A 23835-nucleotide genomic window follows, 5' to 3' on the forward strand; every position below is an offset into this window, starting at 1 on the left:
CTCTTGCAATCAGCTACTTTATTGTTAGAAAATTGTTTCAGTTCCAGACAAAAGAAAGTTGCGTGTGGTTTGTGAAGTGAGTAGATTTCAATTGTTTCTTCCCAGTTTATATTATTGGGGTAGATCACGAGATTTTCACTGCAGACCAATGTAAATGAGGTGAAGTGACTCCACAAACGGCTCCAGATGCTCTGTCAGTGTTGCTTTGTGCATGTGGAAAGTTTGTCATTTCAGCTTTCAGTTGTCAAGAATAATTAGATGAACAAAGGTCTCCTGTAATAAATGTTTTAAGGCTTGATTTCAGAGAAGCCCTTTACCTTAATAATTGACAGAACTGAGTTTATTTTATTTTTTGTTAATTTTCGCTGTCAAATAAAAGCTGTAGAGAACTGGGGAGCGTTAATTGCCTCCAATCAACTCCACATCCGTTTTTGCACTTTGCGCAACTCTTAAAAAAATGAATTGCAACAATAAACTAGATGACTATGACTATAGATAGCTAACAAACTTGTCAACCATTCACTCAGTTCAGCTGAGTTACCTAGTCATGCAGCTTTATAGGAAATGGAAGGACTTTTTCTGACTCGTTGAACACGTTGCCGACAGCGTGAACACGGATTATAGTTATCTTGTTCTCAGGGGATCCATCATGTGTCCTGTTAAAAGTACATCTACACATTTTGATTACTATCCCGCTCATGTCACTATCTCGGAGCGGTGCTGTGAGGATGTGTGGATTAGTTTACTGGGACTTACTGGAAAAGTTGCAGTTCACTCGTGCTTCGAATGTCAAGCTATAAGTTTGGAAGCTGTTTGAATGCATCAGCTGCTTTATGTATGAACTGTATACATTTAGGCAACTGTGTGTGTTTTGAGTATAAATTTTGTAAGCTAACACAAGTGCACAAAATACAGATGTGTATCAGTACCTGTGGTTAGCGAAGCGAGACAGAGTGATGGGTGAGCTGTAATGCTTGCAGGCAGAGGGAGGGCTAAATGGAGACATATTGGTGCAGGTATAGTTCTGCTGTGCTACTCCACAGGATGGCTAATGAGGAAGTTTAGCCACAGGGGTCTTTCTATTAAAAACAACAACTGCAAGAGATGGAAGGGGGAAAAAAACGGATCTAATCACAATCTCTAGAAAAAAAAAAAACTGCCGTGAATGGCCAGTTCTCAATCAGATCGGACAGATTCATCCCTGAGGTGTCGTTCAAAATAGAGGCAGGAGTGTAGGGAAAGAGAGAGGAAAGGGTAGTTGGAGGGAGAAAAAAACAAGAGAGAAGGGAAACAGTTGTGAAGGTTGGTGGTGTGCAGTAGGTATGGTAGGAAGGAGATGTAGGAAGTGGAAGAAAGAGGGGAAGAAATGCATAAATAAGAGAGTCAATAAAAAATATGGAAAAAAGGAGAAAAAAAAAGCCCACAAGAAGGTGAAAATGAAAGAATAAGAGATTTCCTCAAGGAGTATTTCTTCAGAAGATTTCCAATACTCTCTGGATGAAATTGTTGGAGGCTTGATGGAAAAATATACTTACAGCTCAATCCTGATTTGCTGTCAAATCCAATATATCAAGGCCACATAAAATTATGGTGTCAGTGTTGTGGAAAACGGTCATATTTTTTACTATCGTGTCTACATCATTTTACCTCAGCTTGCCCTCTATCCAGCGGCACAATAAAAAAGAAAAAAAGAAAAACAGTTTTGTTTATAAAATCAGAATCGCTCAGCTGGACTCCTTTGAGACCAAAACCGAAGCGGTGAGCTAATTTTTAGAAAATGTTGCAGTGATACTTAGTTGAATCTGGCACTCGCAGAAGTGAAAAAAACAAAGACCAAATGGAGGTAGTCTATCTAATATTTGTGTCTACTCTTTTTTTGTGGTACATAAGTAATACTAGCCTCTGGCAGAGGTATGAGACTTAAGAGGAAAAATGTGTTAGATAAAGCCAAGGCGATCGAATTAGGTGAGTGTCAGAGACAAAAACAAGTCTTAAATGTTGCCTCAGGATTAAAATCGACATCAAGAATGAACACTCTGAAATTGCTCCTGTGTATGCGTTGTAGAAAGATGTTCCAGATTAAGACTTTATAGTCGAGTAAAAAACTTTAATATATACAATATATTGTCTCTGCACGTCACCTCTATTCTCTCTTGGCTTCTCCCTCTACTGCTCTCACTCACAGGTTTAATTCTCGGTGAGAGATGATGCTTAATACGAAGATGTCAATAACTTTTGCATTCTGAACATAGTTTCTCAGCTTGCCTTTCTGGGTCACTGTGTATAGTTTAAAACACAATCCAGGTGAGAGATCTCTATAGCTTTGTCAAACAAAGGCATCGTACAAACACTGTGAAAACTGCAGCTTTAAGCCACAGCAACACTTCGTCATACCGAAGCTATTTTGCATCAAGAAGCTTTTACTGTTAAATAATATGATACACAAATGCAGTAATTAATTTGTGGTGTAATTTGTTACACCAAAATAATGAATCTATTTGTCAGGGACTCCAGTCTGTAGATCCATGCAGTCACTGTTTAAATTACTTCTAAACATCATTATCGTTGAATTTATTGAATGGTGTATAATTCATCAATAAAATTAAATTTTGCAATGTAGCTGGCAAAGTAGCTTGATGCTGGACATGTTACAGAATTTTTTTTCTTTATCTTTTCTGCTGCTGAGAAATATTATCATCTCCACAGGTATCATGGCTACTCCCCAACTCTGCCAATAAACATGAAAACACGGTAGATTAACTCAGGACAGCCTGTGAGATAGTTCAGCACTCGACTCGAGTGAAATGCTACAATCAGTCTTGACATGCAGGTACTTGTGCACAGTGTTTCTGATGCATCTCATGCAATTTGGCAGCTTATTTAAGCTGCTCACTGGTTCGCTCTGATTATTTACGAACCGTCTCTCTGTAACACTGATGCAAAAGCTCACTGCTTGCACAAATCTGTTTGTCGTCCACTTGTCACAACAGCTGTCAGCCTCAAATGAGTCCTTCATGCCGGAAACTGATTTTTTTTTTTTTTTTTTTTTCTGTCCTGCTGTTGGCATTTTTCATCCATGGCAGTTCTTCCCTGAGGGGTTTTATTCTCCACTGAGAAGCCAGAGATCACTGTGTCACTTCACTAAGCTACATATTTGCTGCCTTAGTAACATCCATATCATGAGTTGGCGTCACCGTTCAGTTGGTGTTGGGTGCTTGGCAGTGCCATTGTCATTAGTGTCGTCGTTGCTAATTTCTAATTCATCTTACGCTGTTGCCATGTAGTGTACATGAGCAGATGTTCATACGCAGAAAATTGATTCGAATCATGTCAAGCAGATGGATATATTTTGTATATACAGCTGTTACATAAATGGACCACTGTGAAATGAGTTTCTAATGCATAAATCAAAATAAGTGGAATACATTCAGATTTCAGTATCCACAAGAAAACGAAACAAGCCTCATCAATTATCTACAACCTGTGGAAATTCAGACAGTTAGTAAAATTTAATACACACACTGAAGATGAGCCAACTGAGCCAACCGGACTGATGTTTGAAGAGCCAAAATCTTCCTTGGTCACGATGTTGCCTGCATGGCAACCACACCAATTAGGGAACAAAAAATAGAAAAGAAATAAAAACTTTAAACTATTTTGCTAATCAATGAGTTCTTTGAATCAGTTTTCAAGTAATATTGTGAAACAATTGGTGGTTCCAGCTTGTAAAACATGAAGATTTACTGCTTTCTTGTGTCTTCTTTAGGAACAAATTGACTACTGTTGGGTTTTGCAGTGTTAGTCAGACAAAACAAACAGTGGGTAATAATAATGGGGGTTTTTTTTCATTATTTTGTGACATTTTTATGGTTTTAATTAATTAAGAGCATAATCAAAAGATCTGTAGCTGTCATCATCGGGCTGCAACTCATCTTCGATTAATCTGGAGATAACTTTCTTGATTAATCATTTGGTCCATAAAATTTCCCATCACACATGACGATTTTTACTACAATGTGACAAAATGGCGGATCAATTAATCGTGAAAATGTTGAATTACTAATGAAAATCATTAGTTGCCGTTACTATATTCAGGAATATTCAAAAAGTGTTCAAAGGAACACTGACAGGACATCGCAGGTGCTGTGTAAGAGTGCATGTACATGTCCTTGTTTTCTTTGGTGGATTGAGACAAAGTCACACTGGTCATTAACTCCATCGATCTTTTTTTAAGCCAGCTAATCATGATCGATTTGCTGCTGGTCACCTGATTGGCTCCACTGACATCAGTGGGGGTGAACTGTCCCAGCTGGTTTTTCCTATTTGCTAAAGACATACAAGGTTAGTCTCAGTATCCTTACATGGTTTGACTTCTATTGAATCAGTCTGGATGTGTCCCGCAGTGACACTATTATAAGGCAATGAAAAGATCCATATAGAGTTGGATTATAGCATGTCTCAGGAAAAATTAAGTTAGGGTTTAATATATCATGAATCGAGCATCAGTTATCTAAAGAAATCCTCTGCTGAGACCCGTCAGTAATTGTAAGTGAGTGGTGATATAACACCAGTAGACACCCTGCAGTGCAGTGTTGTTTAAGCCTGCGAGTTTCCCCTCATCTCCTCACTTCTTCTGCTCCTGCATCCCTTCCTTCATTCCTCATGCACTCCCTTCAGCCTTCCCCCTCATAGCGGTGCCTGATTCATTTTCCCAGTAACAGCCTCAGTTCCCTGTGATTTATATGTTTATGGTCATTACTGACGTTGAGTAATACATTTCCGTTTTTCCCCTCGTCTCCGTCTTCCTCCATCTCTCTTTTGGCAGAGCCCTGGGGTCCTGCGAGGAATATCAATTACTTTGTTCCTGTTTAATCACAGTCTTTCACTTCCTCTCTCGACACCACTTTTAGGCAGGCAGAAAGAAGCTTTTCTTTTGAGGTGTTTGTTGTTTTATTTTGCCGCTTGTCAAAAGCACTATAAACCAGCAACGACCAAAGGCTCTAAAAATATGGGCGCAATTTGCTCTCATTAGTGATAAATTTTCAGTCATTAAGTATTGTAACCAGCTGGTCAGTCCTTAAAATATTTACTGACACAGTTGAAATGTTTTACCAATTCACAGTGCAGATTTTCATGCCTGATTCTGAATTGCTGCTCATGTTTGCTTTTCTTTTTCTTTCTTTTGGATGACTGATTGTATCTATTCCAGGATGTGACCCATATCTGGTACCATTTAAACTGACAGGGAAGTCAAAGAATAACAAATAAAAAAAAAAGCGGAGAGCAGCTGTAACAAATATATCACAATTTGTTTTCTTGGCTTTTGTGCTTCTGCCACTTGTTTCAAACACATTTCAGTTACAGTGCATGTTCTTTCTTGTTGTGAATTCAGGCATCTCAGCTAAAATCAAGTGTTTTGTTCCTCCTCTTTTTCACATTGCTGAGTCTTTTTGTCTTCACTGCTAAAGCTGACTCAGTCAAGCTGGCATGGTAGCCAAAATGGTAAAAGATGCAAGTGTTAGATATTTTCATTGTGCTGCTGATAAATCATGTTTTACGCATGAAATACAGTACAAATCTGATTTTGTATGACATGTTCATGAGATCAGAAGTCCAACTATATCTAGGTTTTGCTTTTATTAGAAAATTCTGGATCTAAGGTTAAAAATATCAAGCACTTTACAGTGTAAGAGTGAAACAATAAGTGGATTAATTGGTGAGTTGTTTCACAGAAAATGACAGCAATTCGAAATGACAGCAATTATACTAATAATTAATTACTCATTTAAGTCTTTTGTAAGCAAAAAAGCCAGACATGCCCTAGTTCCAGCTTCTCAGCTGTGAGGATTTACTTCTTTTCTCTGTTTTACATCATTGTTAATTTGATATTTGGGTTATTTGGGACAATTGACCAGTCTAATGAAGCAATATGAGTGCAAAACTGTTGGATCTGGGGAAAAATTGAATACATTTTTTCAGTATATTATGACCTGCAAAACTAAGTTCATATGTTAATTGCGAAAATAATAAGCCGCTTAATTGATAATGAAAACAATCCTTCGTTGCAGCCTGAGAAAGTAGAGTAATTGATTCATGAATTAAAGATAGAGAACTACATAAATGAATAGCATTTTCACTTTTCTCAGCATCTATGTCTTAGATTCTAAGACATACATTCACACGAGAGGCATCATAGCAGACCAGGGTTAATGGCCTGGCTCAAGAGATGGGTCAAGTACAGTACTTTGGGTTTTATGTGTTATCGTAGATGATGTTTTATTTACTTTCGCTGCACATACTCTCCCAGCTGGTGAAGGGATTCAGCCCTGAGCAAGAGGCTAATGTGACCCCACAGTTCAAACAGTGGCAGTTGGTGTTTGGTAGGGGAGATGAGCAGTATCAACAAATGGGCAGACGCGCATTATCATCATATCGACTTGCACTCATTTGATTTGAAAAGACGGGGTTTGGGCAGGGTGGCTCCATTGAGAGCAAAGTCAACCTCCTCATTACTGGCTCCTTGTCAGCTACATCAAAGTAGCTTCGCAGAGTCTTTCACTTGAAAATTCCTGGTTAGCTTTACGCTGCCTGATGGAAAACATGCTTGGGTTTTCATTTGGGTGACTTTATATTTCAGGCAGCTGCAGTTAGCTTCTCTCTGTAATATTCAGCCTTCTCAGCACAGAGCCCTAATGAACCGAGACTCTCTGTACAGTACGGCCTTTTTTCTCTTTGAATTTAAATCATCCAGCCAGGTAGCTGCTTGCAGCATTTATCAAAGAGGACTGTGGCCATCCCTTATAGGCAGGATTTCATTCCCTTAAGTGAAGTGTCTAAAAGTTATTTGAACAGGAAGAGTGCAATGAGTTCATATCCTTACATAAGTAATATAGTGTAGAAAAGTACTAAAGAATAGTTTTATTAAACAAGCAAACCTTGGTAGGATAAATGCAAAGCTACGTAAGCCCTGAATCAGTGAAATCAGTGAAATAAAGCGTAGGCATATAACCAATTTTAGGCTCCCCAGCTCTCCAGATCCATTATTCAGTGGGAGAAAAACATACTGTATAAGGAGCTTACTCTAGAGGCGGAAGGAATACTAGCAAAAAAAAAAAATAACGAAGATGCAAGTAGCGCTGTCCTTATCAGTCAGATAACAGAAGATGCTTTGCATCCCTAAGCTGTGTTTTCACTGAGGAGTTTCTCTGCGTCTGATGCAAATATCATCTGGCTTGTAAATTGGGCATGGTGGTATAATACCAAACTACTTGATGCTGTCACTGCACCTCCTCGGGACATAGTTTAATGACTGTTTCTTGTTGATGTAGATGCCATGTGGGTTTACCCTGCAAGTGCAGCTATTTCTAATACAAAGATTTGATTGTATTCCCTCTTTCCCATGTGAATCCTTCCATATCATTATTTTTTTTCACCTCTATGTCTGCAAAATATGAAACGGAAAGTTGTTTGGATAAATTTGAATTATAGCTTTCACTTGATTAGAAAATGCAGCAAAAATGGCTTTATCCAAATTAATTATTATATTTACAAGTTTGCCCCAGGAAAGCTCCAAAATTAAATGGCAAGAGAACTCCATAACGAAATATAAGTGACTTTTCATCTCTGGATGTTAGCTATCTTATCAGGCTGAATGAACTTTCCCTATCATTCTCACCTCTCTGATGTGAACGGCGTACATGCCACAGCACAACCCTGCAGTCTCATGTTTATTAATTTCCTCCAGCGAGAGATGCACTAAATCATTGACCCTCTTTTAGTGCCTCATGCTCCAACTGAGCATGGGAACGAGGAGGGCGTATTGATTTTGCCCCCTTCTCATCAGCAGCCAGGCCCTTATTTGGGATAAGGAAATGGTAAATCTCATATAGGGAGCCCCTGTCAGGGCCTGTCCAGATGCTAATCTTCACTAGTTGATGGCTCTCTAATCTTTTTTACCATCTACAACTCATTAGAGGCTGAGGAGGTAAATGTAAAGTGTTAAACATCACATTAATTCTCAGGACATTCTCACGAACTTAATAAGGGAAAAGTTTTTATCACACAGTAACAAAAACAAGCTTAGAATATGGCTTCACTTTCATTTTGCATAGTGTAGGATAAGTGCACACAACAGCATGACTTGCCTGGACCATCTATGGCCCAGCACTACAATCGTAAATGTCAGTGACTGACTGATTGAGTGATGAATTTACACGATTGGTTGGAGTGTTGGACTTTTCTCATTGGCCGATGCTCTTTCAAAATGATTTTGCACAAAAAGTTTCTATTACATAATCAAGGGCATTTTCAGTGGATCCACAACAGTTTTCAGCTACCGTAATTCTTCAAATACTGACAAGGGCCTTTATTTACCTGAACTGCAGATGGTACAGGCCTTCATTTCAGGCAGACCTTTATTTCTAATCTTTGTTTGATGTGTATAATTGCCAATACCTAAGTACGATGCTCCCATTTGCCCGTTGAAGTAACTGTATTATGCGTTAACACAAACTCAACACTTCCTGTAACCTTTATTTTTTGCTGTACTGGCATGCTGCAGTAAGCTTATTGTCTCATTTCCTCTTGCTGGTTTTTCTGTTGTTGTTCTGTTCTATGCTATTCAGATCTACGAGTCTGCTAGTTTCTTTAGCTTAGCTTCTCTCTCTCTCCCTCCCACTCTCTGGCTCTTGCTCGGTGTGTCTTATGTTTAGTTCTTCCTCTGCCTGCTTTAGTGATAATGGGACATGTAATAAATGTATTTTATTTTACATAATGGACACAAGGTTCAGCAAATTGGAAACGCAGCTTTGCGTTCCAGCAGCTCCCAAGCAGCTGGGTCCAGTCATATACTACCTTTATACCTAGTCTTGTCTGTTAACAGAACAAACTGCCTGGGAGAATTTTGCAATGACTCTCCTTAATATGCCATATTATTCGAAGTAGAACGCTCTATCCTTTTTCTTTTATTCACTTTATTGGTTATTGTCTTAGATTGCTTGTCATTTCTGTTTGACATTCATACTGCATGTGAATTTTGCAACCACATTTCTTTTTTACAGTTTTGCTTTGTGTCTGAGTCAGACCCGGTGGTTACATATAAAGGAACAAACAGTCACATGGGGACAGGCTCATTATGAACTTATTGGACGCAGAGGTTTTGCTGACTGAAGTGTGACTTAAACCTTCCTCCCACCTCAAGCTCTGCTCCACTGTGGGATGGAAATTGATTTGCTTTGGATGGGAATTTTTGACCCGGCAGCATGTGTTAACCATAGTAAATGCTGTAACGCAAGCAGTAATTGTGTAAAATGTAGCAGACTGATTAGTGACCACATCAATGGATGGATGGATGGATGGATACCTAGGGGACCGAGAGCATGCATTATAAAAACCTTTGAGGCTTAGGTTGTTAAGCAGCCCTCTCAGTGAAATTGGAGAGCTCAACAACCGTGGCTGATGTTTCCCTGATTACCCAAGCTATCCACATCTCTGATAATTTTTTTGTTTTACTTGAAGATACAGTATAATGCAGTTAGTACTTGAACAAAATCTAATTTTGTTTTAAAAAGTGACGAGTGCGTCAGGCTCCCGTGAGTGTTGGCTCTCTTATTCCTGCAAATAAATCGAGGGACTCTCAATAATCTAGTTATAAACTCCCCAATGGAGCGTTTGTCATATTATCTGACATGACAAATAGACCTGAGCTCAGATGTCTGGCCCCCACCCTCCCCCTTTCCCACCGTTTCGGCTCCCTCTAGTCTTTTTACCTCCCCTTGTTCAATCCCCCTTCCACCTTCTCTCTTTCTTTACTGCTCTCCTTTCCTTTCCCTTCCCCCCACTCTCTTGAGGGTTCTTTGAAAGTAGCACTGGTGAATACTACTACAAGTGGGAACAGATATGCACCCGATGCTTTTGCTCAGACATTTGTGTGTGATTGGCCGTGTTGAGACTGGTGAATCTGGCTCAGTTGACCGTGCATCATCTATCGAGGAATGGCGGTGGGGGACAATAGAAATTGTTTGTCTGGCACCTGAAAGGGTCCTTGCACACCTGTGGGCATGTGTTTGGGTGTGTGTCTGCGTGACTGACTGAAGGACAAAGGAACAGAGAAAAATATTGTGCGTGTACACAATTCTGGCCTGATGTGTCCCACAGCGCTAGTGTCCCGCCTTGTTAGCCCTCTGGCCTCGAGTGAAGCAGTAGTGTGTGTTGTAGCTCACAACTGATTAGACCGATATGAGTCGGTGCCTGCCAAGCTCTGACTTATCATGGCTTGATCATTTTAACAGTAGACATTATAGTGCCTCTTTGTAATTATTAGTCAGCAGATAAGCCTGCTGTCTAAATAAAACCATGTTTATATACAACTAATTTGCAACAGGAAATATATCTGGAGGGAAATGCAATCGTGACCGGATGACTTTTCAATTAACAAAATGAGTAGCTGTTAATTTGTGTATTCGTCGAAATACAGTGTGAATGTTCTTTACTGACGTAAAGAAACAACAAAAAAAAATGTTGCAGTACGTTATCCAGTTGTTATGACTCCAGCATTATTAAACTTTTCCAGACCCACAGCTCTTGGCTAAGGTTAAAGAAACATCACAGTGACTTCAGACACTGTGTTTATTTACATGTAATCAACACCACAATCTTTCCCCGATCTTAACCAAAGTGCTTTTGTTGTAGTTAAACCTAACCACAGACCTGGCTCCAGCAACCTCCCGGCCACTCAACTGCTGTTAATAAATGTAGCTCTTCATTCATTTGAAAAAAACAACATAATTGGGAAAACTGTTTAATAGTGTATGATGATCATTTCGAGCAGACAGGGTTGCAGCAGTAGGATTGGGTAATAATGCCAAAAATGTATTTAAAGAGCTATTTGTAAGTTCTGCTATTGTTACATAGCCAACGTTTTAACAGCTGTTTACTAATCAGTAAACAGCAAGCCTTCTGCCCTCTGCGCAGCAATACTTCTTCAGGGCCGCCTGGATGCTACAGCGACTTGGTATCAGAAAGTGAGGAGATTCCAGTAGAAGAAAAGAAGTGATAGAAATAGAAGCAAAACAAGAGGGTTGCTTTCCACAGATGGAGACACCTCTTGGCGAGTAAAGGAATGAGTAAAGGTTGATGCTGAAAGTATAACGTTTCTTCAAGACTCGTAAGTAAACAGCTGTGGATGCTAACATCAGCTGTGTAGATATAGCAAAACTTACAAATAGCTTCTTTAAATCTTGATTTTTTTTTTTTTTTTCATGGTTCAAAACACCATGAGATTGAATTACAGGAACAGCAATCAGGTAAATTTATTATCTCCTCTCCAGCATATAACAGTAGGCTAGTCTCCTCTGTGTCAGTGCTTACCAGCCACTTCAGGTAATGTTGTTTATAAACTGCAGCTCTTAAAAGTTAACCGTGCTGTGTGTTAAGATGAATTCATATGTGCGTGCATGAAATTAAACTTTTTTTTTTCCAGCAGCAACCTCTATGTGGAACAGTCCAGACTGTATTTATGGTGCACATAATTTTAAAACAAGACAATGATTATCTATCCTCTTAGTCAAGGTTTATTTACAACTCTGGATTAAAGCAAGATGGAAAAAGCAATGGGTTGACAATGACTATTGATTAAATATTGAATTAGAATGTTGATTAGCTGGGCATACTGGGAAATATCGATGCAGATTTCAGTAAATATTAACCTTCAAGTATTTAGCTACGCCATTGTAGAAATAGTATTTTTTTTTATATATATATATATATTTTTTTTTTTAATGGCATTTTTGTTCATTGTGAAAATGTAGTTTTCCATCATTTAATGGTTAAAAAGCACTGCGGGTGAAAGAAAAACATTGCAAGCCTGCTAATTCCTTGCTTTTTTTTCGAGAGCTTCAGTCATTACAGCCTCCTTTAAATCTGAAGAAAACCAAGAGTGCTCATGCAAGGAAAGTTGAGTCGCAATCAATGCTGAGTTTCAAGCAGCTTGAGTCTTATTTTACAGCAGTGCAAAATTAATGACATATGTCCAGCAACCATAATGAAAATGATAGTTTCTAGTTTCTTCTTTTAAAAAGCTTTTTAGAAGAGGACAGAATAATACGGAACATCTGGCATAAGGAACAATACAGCAAATGTCATGATTGTCACGTAATTCCTTTGTGCTATTTGCTTTGGTGTCAGACAGAAATAATGACAAGAAAAAAATACATAATTTCTGAGGAAGACAAAAAAAAAAAAACACGGACTTTCAAAAAACTGCCACAGTCTGTCCATGTATTTTAATATATACACAAGAAGACTGTTAAAACCTGCAGAAAATAAGCTTTATTGTTTATTTAATGGTTTAGACTGAATAATTGCCTGCATATCGAGGGCGTTTGCTGAGCATTTATTGGTACGTATGAAGTGATGCAGATGGAGGTCCTGAAAGCAGACTCAGTAATCACTGATATTAGCGTCGCGATCCCCAAGCTATGTGACTCCAGGCCTGCCCTGCTGAATTGGCTTTATGAAAATGCCACCGAATGACATATTTAAACCATTCAGCATGATAACTGTGTCCCTCTCGGCTCTTGTGTTAAAAGGCAGCCTGCTGCCCCACTAGTATTCCTCTTAGTAAAAGAGGGAGAGGAGGGTGAGAAATGGCAAGAGAGATAAAGTCAGAGAGAATCAAACAGAGACTGGACAAGTAGAGGCTGAGTTGAAAAAGGTGAAAAGGAAGACAGGAGACAGAGGGGACCGCACCGTGCAGGTAATAGGTTGGACTCGGTGACAATCACATTCAGAGGGGAATCGGTGCCGCTGTGTAATGCGGCAGGACAGAGAGCCAATCAAAGAGCGGCTATCGCTGATCTCTGACCCGGCACTGTTCACATTTAGCATGTCAGTCAGAGCCAGAGAGACAGAGAGGCTGTGATGTACTGACTCTGATCGGAACAGGCTGGTGTTTCCATGGATTCCATTGATTTCAAAAGTAGTCATGATATCGCCATTGATTTCAGTTGTCCTCATCTGCTACAACTCCCGTCTCCAGCTTAAATGCAGGGCTAATTACACCGACCTTAACATTCTCACTCTGTCTATCTCTGTGTCAGTATATTCATTTGTTTTTTTTTCTTTTATAGTTCTCACACTATAAGCGTTTGATGGCCTTGCTGCCGCCAGCTGCATATCATCATTAGATACCCATCACTACATAGTGTGAATTTCAAGCATGTCATAAATATCATCACCACTTGAGATGCAGCGTACTTGCACGCCTCCTGTAGCTCTCTCTCATATGAACAAATATTTGTCAGCGCCTTTGATTTCAGTCTGCATCACAATGAAGTCCCTCTTAAGACCATTCCCTGACCCCTGAGCAGCTTCCTCGGTTTTTGTGTGACATCTGCAGCCACAGTGCCGCATGGTGCTGCATTGTGCAATTGGTGAAAGTGAGCAGAAATCTGGAAAAGAAAGTATACCACTCTGCTGTGGAAGAGGTATTTCTTTGAAGGCTTTAGTTGGCAGTGTCAATGTTTCGAAATCGAGATCTGCTCTGCACTGTTAAACAGCCAGTGACATGAACCAGCTGCTTCGGGGAGTAGTTTTCCACCGCACGGCCGTTGGCTTTTATAAATGAACCAGCCAGTTTCTGTTTGACATTATGCTTGTTACTGACCATGATCAGGCCATGAGTAATTCTAAGCAGTAATGAGTCATTTTTGTTTTGTTCTCAAGATTATTTCCTGCCATTTTCTCCTTTTTTTTTTTAGAGTGGAGTGTAACAGAACAATTTGGTGAGTGGGGGTAAAATAAGCAGTTTGGGGCCAGGCTTAAACTTTTGACTTTGCCGCTTGATGGTGTGCAACTTAGTCAGCTAAGAATGCTACAAGTACTGAGTGAATCTTAATTCTTGTTTTAGCCAAACGAAAAGAACCATAGTTGTTGAAGGGTCCACTTCAACAGGCAATTTCTCTTGTGCTTACTGGATGCTGGCTCCAATTAAACTGACTGAAGTGATTTTAAAAATAAAGTTTCACAACAAAGGAGAGAGTACAGCTGAGACAATTAGATAATTAATCAATATATCAATTTGGTGAAAATAAATCAGCAGTAATTGGCATTGAACATCGTACATGATACTGAGCTGAATATCTCTTGGTTGTTTGGACAATCTGACCTTGGTATCTGAGATTAGTTAATGATTAAACAAGAAAGTACTGAGCAGATAATCAATACTGATTAGTTAGTTGCAGGTAGCCCTTAAAGACCATAAGGACAGGTATGTTTGTTAGTGTTTTGTGTCTTGCTTCCCCCTCGCTCATCCTTTGTCAGATCCATCCAGTATGAATCAGTGTTTTTTTTTTGTTTTTGCTCAAAGCATCAAAACATTTTGGAGCATTTTGGAGAAATTATGGATGACGTTACAAATGTTATGTCCATCAAATCCCTGGTGGTGGGTAGAATTGCGTTGCTTCAAAAAAATGACATTCAGCTGAAATATTACACTTACCACCAATATGTGACGGTGGGATTGGTCTTCAGCCGCGCATGTCTATGTGCTGAATGCACAACCAAATGGCATGGTAGACAGATTAATCTGATGAAAGCTTTACTAGCCAACACAAACAATGGTGAGCCCATCAGTGAATCTGCCGCAGCGAGTCTGTCATTTTGTCATTGTCCCAGAATCTGCTATTAGACAAGGTCAGGTTTAAAGGAGGTGCTCTGATGCCACTGTGTTTTCCCCATATACCTCTTGAGTGCATGGGGAGCTATACTTTAAGCCTCTCAGTTAGTGCTTTTAGTGGGCTTATTTTGACTTATTTTTACCTCTGATGGCAATGTCTACTAAACTGACTACCATTTATTTAAACATTTTCATTCACGGAGTGGGGAAAAACTGTGGCTTGGAACATAATTTGAACATGAAGCAGAGCCAACATATCTGTGTTTTAGTGTGACAGGGCTCCGCAGATTAATGATTAATTTGGAAAAAAGAAAAAGACTGGAATGGAATGGAAATGTCAAATCAAATAAAAATCAAAATGTCATTTGACACCCATCTTTCATGAACGTGTCACTCCTCCTACTAATAGCGAGAGATATGACATTCTTTTAAGTGCTGAAGCTTTTCCTGCAGGCAGTCAGGCAGACAAACAGGAGCTTTATAGTCAACAGGAGAAACCAAAACATGTTGCAAGACTCAACTATCAATCATGATCATTTGTTTTTATTTGTCTCAATCTAAGGATCTCTTTGTTATAAGTACAGTATGTTGTGGCCAGATGTTTGACTACCAGCATAAAGAGCCTCTTGAGAAGCGTGAAAAACCTCTTCTCCGGAAACATGATTCAACAGTCATCTATTACCAGGCAAAGCTCTGTGTATTATAATTACAGAATTGGGTCTTCTTTATCAACCGCATCGCAGGATCAGTCATGAAGTTTTGTGTCACCCTTTGCACCCCTCTAAATGAGAAATGTGTTGTTTGGCCACAACAACTCACTTAAAAAAAATCGGTCACTGTTCTTTCCATATTGTTTCCTCCCAGCAGGGGAGCGTCTGTGTATAACACTGTGTATCAGATAGCAATGAAAGCTGTTGAAAGGTGAAGACAGAATATAGTGTTTTGTAGAACAGCATCACTGCCTTTGGCCTCTGCCTCATCCTGCCGTAGTATCTTCTGGGAATGGATCGAGCTTGTTGCTTGTTTACTCGCTCTTTGTTTTTCCTGAGCAGGCCGAATCCATTGAATCCCACGATATCCTAAGAATATGAATGCAAGATTATTGATTGAATACTGCCTTTGAGCAAGTAATATCATTGTCTCGGTGTGTCAGCTCTTCCTTCCGTGTGATATCTTCATTATGTCACCTCGACTCTCCTTCTCTCCTCACTTCAAAATCTTTATGAGGTACACATAAATTATCTAGAAGCATCAAGTGTCCATTCAGTTTGTGTGTGTGTGTGTGTGTGTGTCCTTGTGTGTCTGTGTGTGTGTGTGTGAGTCCTTGTGTGTATATGTGGAAGAGAATACAATACAGAGACTGTCATGTGTCCATGTTTTTGCTGTTTCTGGGTGTCTGTTTTTCCACATGTGTGTGCATGTGTGCCCATGTGTGTGCATGTGTGCCCATGTGTGTGCATGTGTGGCTATATGCATGTTCAGAGTAATGGGCTTTGTGCATCCTCTCTTGCTGACGGCCAGGATGTATCCATGGCAACGCCAGGTCGATCCCAGCTGAAAGCGGAGCTGGTGAGAGGGACTTGAAAGGGAGCGTTAAACCTCTCCTCTCATCTGCCCTGCACTCTTCTCACTCTGACCATGGCAAAATGCATGGCCTTGTTGAAATCCCTGCCCCAGGGGTATATGCTTTACTTTGACTGTGGACACTCACATCACAACACTGCCACCTTTTGACCTGATGCAAAAATGTACCCTCAAAAGATTGTCCTATTGCTTTATATTTCCTGTTTTCTCACTAAGCTGAGGGTTCGTGTGTGGAGATAAACGATTAGACAAATGATTTTCCCTGAGATCTTTAAGTACCAGTATATCAACATTTCAGGATGATGTCTTCTTGCCTTTTAGAGAGTTGACTTTAGAGGTGACAGGAAATGAGCGGAGAAGTAGATGGGGAGGAACAAGCAACAAAAGTCTCCAGCTGGATTTGATAATGGTCCAACACACAAGTGGTGGAGCTGTTAAATTCATGTTAGGATGAATTGTGTTCTTAGGACAATTTGCAGTTGTTATAAAAGCTCAAAGCTATCTTTTGTCAGTCTACAAAATCAGTACCTGTTTCACTGTCATTTGTAGCTTTCCTATACCCTTTTCTCTGCAGTTAAAAAGCTGTTTTATCAAGCTTGATTTGGTGCTTGCCTCTGGTAACTCTGTTACAAAGTCAAATCATCATGACAAGAAAGAAACATGATTCTGCTTGATGCATGTGACAGTATTTATATAAAATAGGTAATGTAACATGCAAAACACAGATAAGAAAGTACTTTTGTCATCAGTTTGCCATCTTCACTCTCTAAATGATGCCTATCAAATCTTTTGATGCCTTGTCATGACAGTTTCAGCCCTTAGGAGAGACTAGAGGATTAGATGTGGCGCTGCTGCCCCCGTGTGGATATAAGCATGCATGCTGAGGCAGTGTGAACAGGATTTGAAAGAAATTACTAATGACAGGCAAGGGATGAATAGATGCAGATAAATGAGAAGGAATTGAGCAAGACAATCATGTTTGGTCTTTGATTTATCTCTTTTGAGAAGAACACAGATGCCAAAACAAGAACAGATTTATTGCAACCCTGTGTGCATAAATAAATCTGCGCTGACAATGTAATTAAGATATTTTGGCAGAAAGGACATGAACCTAATCATCTGATTTTACTCGGAGGGTCAGTGAACTATTTTGCACAGTTTAATTTCCCTCCACAGCAGTTTCACAACCCACCATCTTGTTCCAAATCTGGGATGTTAGCGCGTGTGAATATTCATGCAGTCGTACCCCTCACAAGGCCTGGGGACTGCAGCTGAGGGAGCTTCGTGACCTTCTTGTTAGGTCAGGCTGGATGCCGGAGGCTATCTAGTGATCACTAATACATATTCAAGAACCAGAGTCTATCAGGCACTGCTGGTAAGTAAGCTCCAAGATTTAGCCTGATCAAGGCCAGGCCCCAACTCTTCTGTTTGCTCTCTTATCATCAGAAAACACATATTGACCAAGTCTGCTGCCTTTCTCACCTTCTCACTTGATATCAGAGTTCCCCCGTGATGAAAACACAGGTTGTTATGGTTTAAAAGCTCAACACAGTGGATCCGTTTGGGTAATGCGCCTCCCATTGGCTTCAGCGGTTTAATGTGGCTATTCCTTAGAGGTATCCGTGGTATCATTAGCCGTAGATTTTTATTATAAAGAGTGCTGTCATGCCCCTAAATGCGTCTAACGTTTCATTTTCTGGCACCATCATGTTTCTGAAAATAATCTCAGCAGTCTAATGGAGGTGGATCGATACAGATGGATCGGTCTCTTACATTTCCTTTTCATATCACAACCAACACCACCTCTGGGAATCTGCATTTATCTCCATATTCAATAATGAGAGGATCAATTTAAGATGATCTCTCTCTCTTCCCCACACTACTTGTACATATTTGCTTTCAGTTAATCTCCTTTTCATAGAAATGCTCGCAGCTATGTGGGGTTCTATAATTTGAAAGAGATCTGTTAGTAAAATGAGCCATTAGATTGAAATAACAATGAGCAAATGGAAGTCGTGATAAAATTCCTTGACTTTCCTCCTTGGTGGTTGCGACTGTTACAGTTTATTTCTTGATAAGGCATCACACGTGCACTTAATATGTCCTCTCTTCGAATTCCCTAAAATAACTCATCTTACTCTGTGTTGTTCCTGTTGCTCAACATCAGGTAACATCAGGTCTTACAATGCACGTTAGGTTGTATCCTACATTCCAATGTGAGAATATTTTCCAATTGCGTATCTGTATCATTTCAATAACACCTAAGTATTATTTGGATTTGATTACACAACTCTGCTGAGATCATTTCCTTCTCAGGAGAGGTCATCACAAACAGTAAAATCAGCAGAAATAAACAGCCTGTTTAGTGCTTTTGTGCTAGTGTACATCGGCTGAGTTTCCACATCCATTTTCTCTCTCCCCCTGCGTCCAAGCCTCGTTTTGTTTTTTCCTGTAAATGGTGAAACCCTGCCCTGCCACAGTGACCTGTAGCTGGGCCCTGCGGGAGTATTCTGTTTCCTATACTCTTCATGGCCTCACCTTCTTTCCCCTCCTCATTCTCCCCCTCCTACTCCTTCTCTTCTTCTTCTTCTCCTCCTTCTTCTCTCTTTCAAAATTGCTCTAAGGGATGGGTCTGCCCCTGAGACGCAAGGACAAATCCAGGCAAGGTATCTCAGTTCAACTCAGAGTAGATGTTAATGGTGGTGAACGGAGTCTCTTGAATACTTTACTACAGATAATGTTTTCACTTTGTCTGAGACAGGTTTTGTTTGATTGGGTCTATATTTTGAGTGACATCTCACTTTGAGAGTCAGACTAGTTTGCGGCAGAATACTCTTTTCTTATTGTGTTTGGTTGGTGAAAACCAGGATTATTTCAATTGATGGTTTTGTGTCAGTATCGTACCACCACTTCATTGCCTCACTGTTTTGGAATTTTTGAGGACTGGACTCCTGGCTTCAGATTGCTATCTTATTTACAAGCAATATTAACTTATTCATCCTGCCACCATGCCTGTCCGAATCATGTGCACCATCTCCTTTTCTGCCGATGACGAGCCCAGCAGAGGATATGGCAAAGATGGTTTTGATGACCACTACAAGCGCGTGAAGAAGAGTTACGGCGACGGGGACTCACAGGACTACCTGGATGGGTGTAGTCAGGTGGATGATTACAATGATGAGGAAGAAAACGTCAGCGAGGTGGACGACCTTGCAGCTTTCTTTAGCGGTTGCTCACTGCACGGCGCAAACCATGTGTTCGTGGAGAACAAGAGGTTTGGTATTCGTCAGGGTTTGTGGGCGGTGGTCTTCACCATGGCCCTGTCCGCTTTCTTGTTCCAGGTAGCTGACAGGGTCATATACTATCTCCAGTACGATTACATCACCATGCTGGATGAAAGAGTGGCCAACAACATGACCTTTCCAGCTGTCACCATATGTAACTACAACTTCATTCGGAAATCTCAGATGAGCTACAGCGACTTGATTTTCATGGGCCCCCTGCTGGGCTTCGAAGAAGGCATGGCACCAGGGTTTCCGCTCGCCCCGGAGCCGGACCGCCCGCCGGGCTCTCGTTTCAGCCTGGATGAGTTCTACAACCGCACTAGACACCGCATAGAGGACATTCTGCTGGAGTGTGACTTCAGAGGCTTAGAGTGTGGCCCCGAGAACTTCAGAGAAGTAAGTTACACAGAGACCTCACAGCAAAAAATATATTTCAAAATAGTCTCAAATATTTGATCTTTCTGGGAATCAGCAGAGTCTAAATTCGAAAACATCAAGGTAAGTTGGTGCTTCATATATTCAAGAGGTATTTTATATGCGTCTGGTAGACTTGATGGATTTGATTGATCAGTAATGTTTTATGTGGTTTTCTAAAATTTGAATGTGGTCCAAATAAGGAAGAGAGGAAGGCCACTGGATTTCATCAAGTGCTATCTTCTATTAGGTTTCATTATAATAAAATGACAACGTCCTGTAAAACCTTTTACTAAACCTGAAACTGTAATGCCAGGATAGTAAGAAAAAGAGAAAAGGAGGACTTTGTAGGAAATCACTGATACTGTAGAGAGAGTTAATTTACGGCTGTGAGGTAATTCAGTTCAGTTCAGTTTCTTACAATCCTGAGTCATTGCTGTAAATAAAAATGTTTCTCTAAGTCAGCGTGTCTGCTTTAATGAAACTCCATTGTAAATAAAAAAAAAAAAAAAGCTGACATAATAAAAGCAGGTTCCATTACTTAAAGTGGCATACTTGGCATACAGCAGTTGTTATTGAATTAATCAGGCACTGAAGAAATCTTTGCTTTGCTCAGATCAAAATTAAGGGCGGCTTCTTGAGAGACTCACATTCCTTGTCTGTGCACAGCAGACAGCACTCAAGAGGAATACTGAATTACAAGTAGTGTTGACAATATCCAGCTATTGGTCTATTGATTTGCTTGACCTTTGCACAGTTATAGATAGGTATGTGCAGACTGCTAATGGATGTACTAGAGTCACATGAACTAAAGCTCCATGCAATTATATCAGTGTGTAAATGCATGTACATGATACACCGTTCCCATTTTAGACCTGATAACAACATGATTTTTTTTTTCTTTGTTAATGTACAGTTTATTTTTATCATTATTTATTGCATGGTTTGTAGTATTACAATTAGAATAGCTGTAGTGGAAGTTGTAATTACTAGTGGCCAAATGATAATTCGATTAACTGGTTAGTTAATCGACATAAGTATAATTGGCAACTGTTTTGATAATCAGTAAGTCATTTTTAGTAATTAATTCTTTTGCAAGAATTCTGAAAAATCACTGGTTATAGCTCCATAAGGAGATTTTTTGCTGGTTTTATTGGTCTTCTTTGGCTATTAATTTACATTTTAGGGTTATGGATCGTTGGTCTTGACATTTTTTTTACAATTTAGTAAATGATTCATCGAATAATTGGGAACATAAAATGCAGATTAATCGATAATGAAAAAAGTAATTTCTTTAAAGGCATGAACTTATCATTAAAATCAATGTCATGAGTCTGTATGAGATAGAAAATATGAATTTATTTATATAAAATGTTGCTGTCAAAAACTAATTTCTTTACATGTCACGGAAGATTAAAAAGCAAAGACAAGCAGAGTGACATAACATCAAACATTGAAGGGCTGTCTTAACAGGTGATTTATCATTAGAGGCTTCACAGCATCACATTTGAAAGTAGCTCTGACATTATGAGGTTGGAAGCTTCAGAAGTTGAGAGCTGTAGAGGGCTGCATCCGTCAGCCATAACACAGACTCTTGAGTTTAGGGAACACAGGCGTGCCAATGTGAAATGAAGGTCTTGAATGGCGAAGATGTGGTTGAATGTGAAAGAGAGGTGTGAATGTGTTCTATCGGACCATGGCAGATACTCAAAAAGGGCAAATTATTAAAGTCATTCTCTCTCTTTGTGTTGGACAGCGTGTGCAAGCCAGATGAAATTAACGATCCTGCAGTGACACCAAATCATTGCCGCAGTGAAGAATATCATTTAGAAAAGAACAAAAAGAACTTTATGAAGGTTAAAAATAGTGTCTCCATCACAGAGCTCTCTTTGTCTTGGAGGAATTCTCTCGCAGACTTTACAAATTTACCTTCACTATGAGGGCATATACTGCATGTTGACACAAACAGGCAGCATGACTTAATATTAGCACAAAAACAGAGCAAAATGTTGCTTTGACAGCACACTGTAGATCTTACTTTGCATATTTTTATTCGGGTTTCAGTGTCTTATCCAGCCAAAAATTGAAATATGCCCAGGTCGAGCAATCAGTATCATAAATGGAAAAAAGTGGGGGATATGGCCAATGTCCTTGAGGTGAAATAGGACCAGCTGTCATCCTCTGTTGATATGCTTTTTAAAAGACAAAGTACTGCGACTGAAGTGCAGTCTGCCATTTTATTAGCATGAGAGGGAGTCAGTGACCCGGCTTTATTGAATGACAGGCGTTACTGCCATGGTGCAGTTTAAAACTCATTCTTGCTTTCATAATGTCTTACTTGGAATTACATGAGATGCTTCCTATCATGAAACTGTGATTCTTGCATTCAGATCAGCTGTACTTTTGCCCTTACGAAACCAATTATTTTCAAACAATCATTGATCTGAATTGTCCATTATGAATAATGAATAATTAGACAAAGGTTGTAAGTTATAAATCTATTGCACAACAGTGTCTTTGACTGTTTCTTACATGCCACACATTTAGTAAGCATAGTTTCAGTTAGGCTTTAGGCTGCTGTTTTTGATCAGAACGATACAAGCAACTTACATTTAATGTTATACCTGACACTGTCTCTGTAAAGAGAAGGTAATGAGAAGAGTTAAACAGTTACATATCTTTCTGAGATAACTAATTTCAGAACAAACCACATCGATCAGTTCCAAGGCCTCCCCCAAGTACATTTATGAAAGACTTTAACCACTGACATCAAAGTTGGATGAAGGATTAATGTGAATCTGAAAGAGCAAATTAAATACTTCAACCCTTTTCTGGTGTCATTAACATTGCTTCATAACAGCACTTAGCAAATAACCATCTTTTTAGGGAGCTCTGCACATGCTTGTGTGAGATGTAGCCTTGGTGGTGGGGACAGTATGTGAGTCTTGTTGTACATTATATCATTTTTAAGTGATATAATGTGTGCATGTCTGCAGGTTTCAGGTGTAGTAGTTCCTCCAGTAGGCTAAACATCTAAGTGACAAGTAATCATTTCTTTGTCTGGTCTAATGGGACTAATTATAGCTGTTGTCATGAACTTGAACCCCTCTGTATTACATCCTCCCACTAATATAATCATTGATTGTTCCTTCAGCTCATGCACCTCCCTGCAGCAATTATAAACCACTGCTCTCTGTTTTGTTACTTTGTTTCCATAGCAAATTCAGAAAGTGTTCTGTGTTGCCTTGATAATGCTCAGAAAAGATTGGATAACCAGCTATTTAAAGAAAACCTCTCCTGTAAGACACTAATTGAAGTGTCTTTCTGGGCCCACTCAGTTATTTAGTGATATAAACTGCGGGGGGGGGGGGGGGGGGGTTAGTGCAGATAACACTGATTATACAATAGCACACTGAGATATTTTTAAGTGATGTTACATTTCAAAATCAAAGATGATGGATATCTTTGATCATATTGAAATTCAGTGTTTTTTCTACCTGCAGTAACAGATGCAATGCAACCACACAGTATTTTTGATTTCGAGTGCAGGCCATGGCAGTGACTGTACAGTGGATACACAAACCCTAATGGCTCTTTTACTAATAGCTCATTAGAAATGGAGAAACCCATGACCCTTTATTAATGGTTTAGCAGCATTTATAACCACAATATTACCAGAACATTTTATTTAAACAGGCCACAGTGATGCAAGAAAGTCTTTATTCAAACAAGAGAATGGAAACATCTTCCCTTCACAGTTTCATATTAAATCATGTTTTGACCAATCACTAGGCCGAGCAGTGAGTATCAGGCTGTGCTGTTGTAAATCTGCTGGGCCCCATGACAGGCAACACTATTCTCCAGTCCTAATCTAATGTA

At 39.6% G+C, this 23835-nt stretch overlaps 1 protein-coding gene across 2 annotated transcripts in view; it reads left to right on the forward strand.

Moving 5' to 3' along the window:
- asic1b (acid-sensing (proton-gated) ion channel 1b) overlaps positions 1 to 23835 on the forward strand; it is a 144178-nt gene that overhangs the window by 78573 nt on the left and 41770 nt on the right. Inside the window, exon 1 of one of the 2 annotated variants that reach the window (XM_023406348.2) lies at positions 18940 to 19938. The exons of the other annotated variant lie outside the window; for it this stretch is intronic. Coding sequence (XP_023262116.1) covers positions 19267 to 19938 — 672 coding nt within the window. The 5' untranslated portion in view covers positions 18940 to 19266. Of the gene's footprint in view, positions 1 to 18939; positions 19939 to 23835 lie in introns of those variants that run through there. 2 annotated transcript variants of the gene reach the window in all.

Source organism: Seriola lalandi, unplaced genomic scaffold (assembly GCF_002814215.2).
Source record: "Seriola lalandi dorsalis isolate HSWRI2012SDOR001 ecotype SW California unplaced genomic scaffold, Sedor1 jcf7180002054304, whole genome shotgun sequence".
Lineage (NCBI taxonomy): Eukaryota > Metazoa > Chordata > Actinopteri > Carangiformes > Carangidae > Seriola > Seriola lalandi.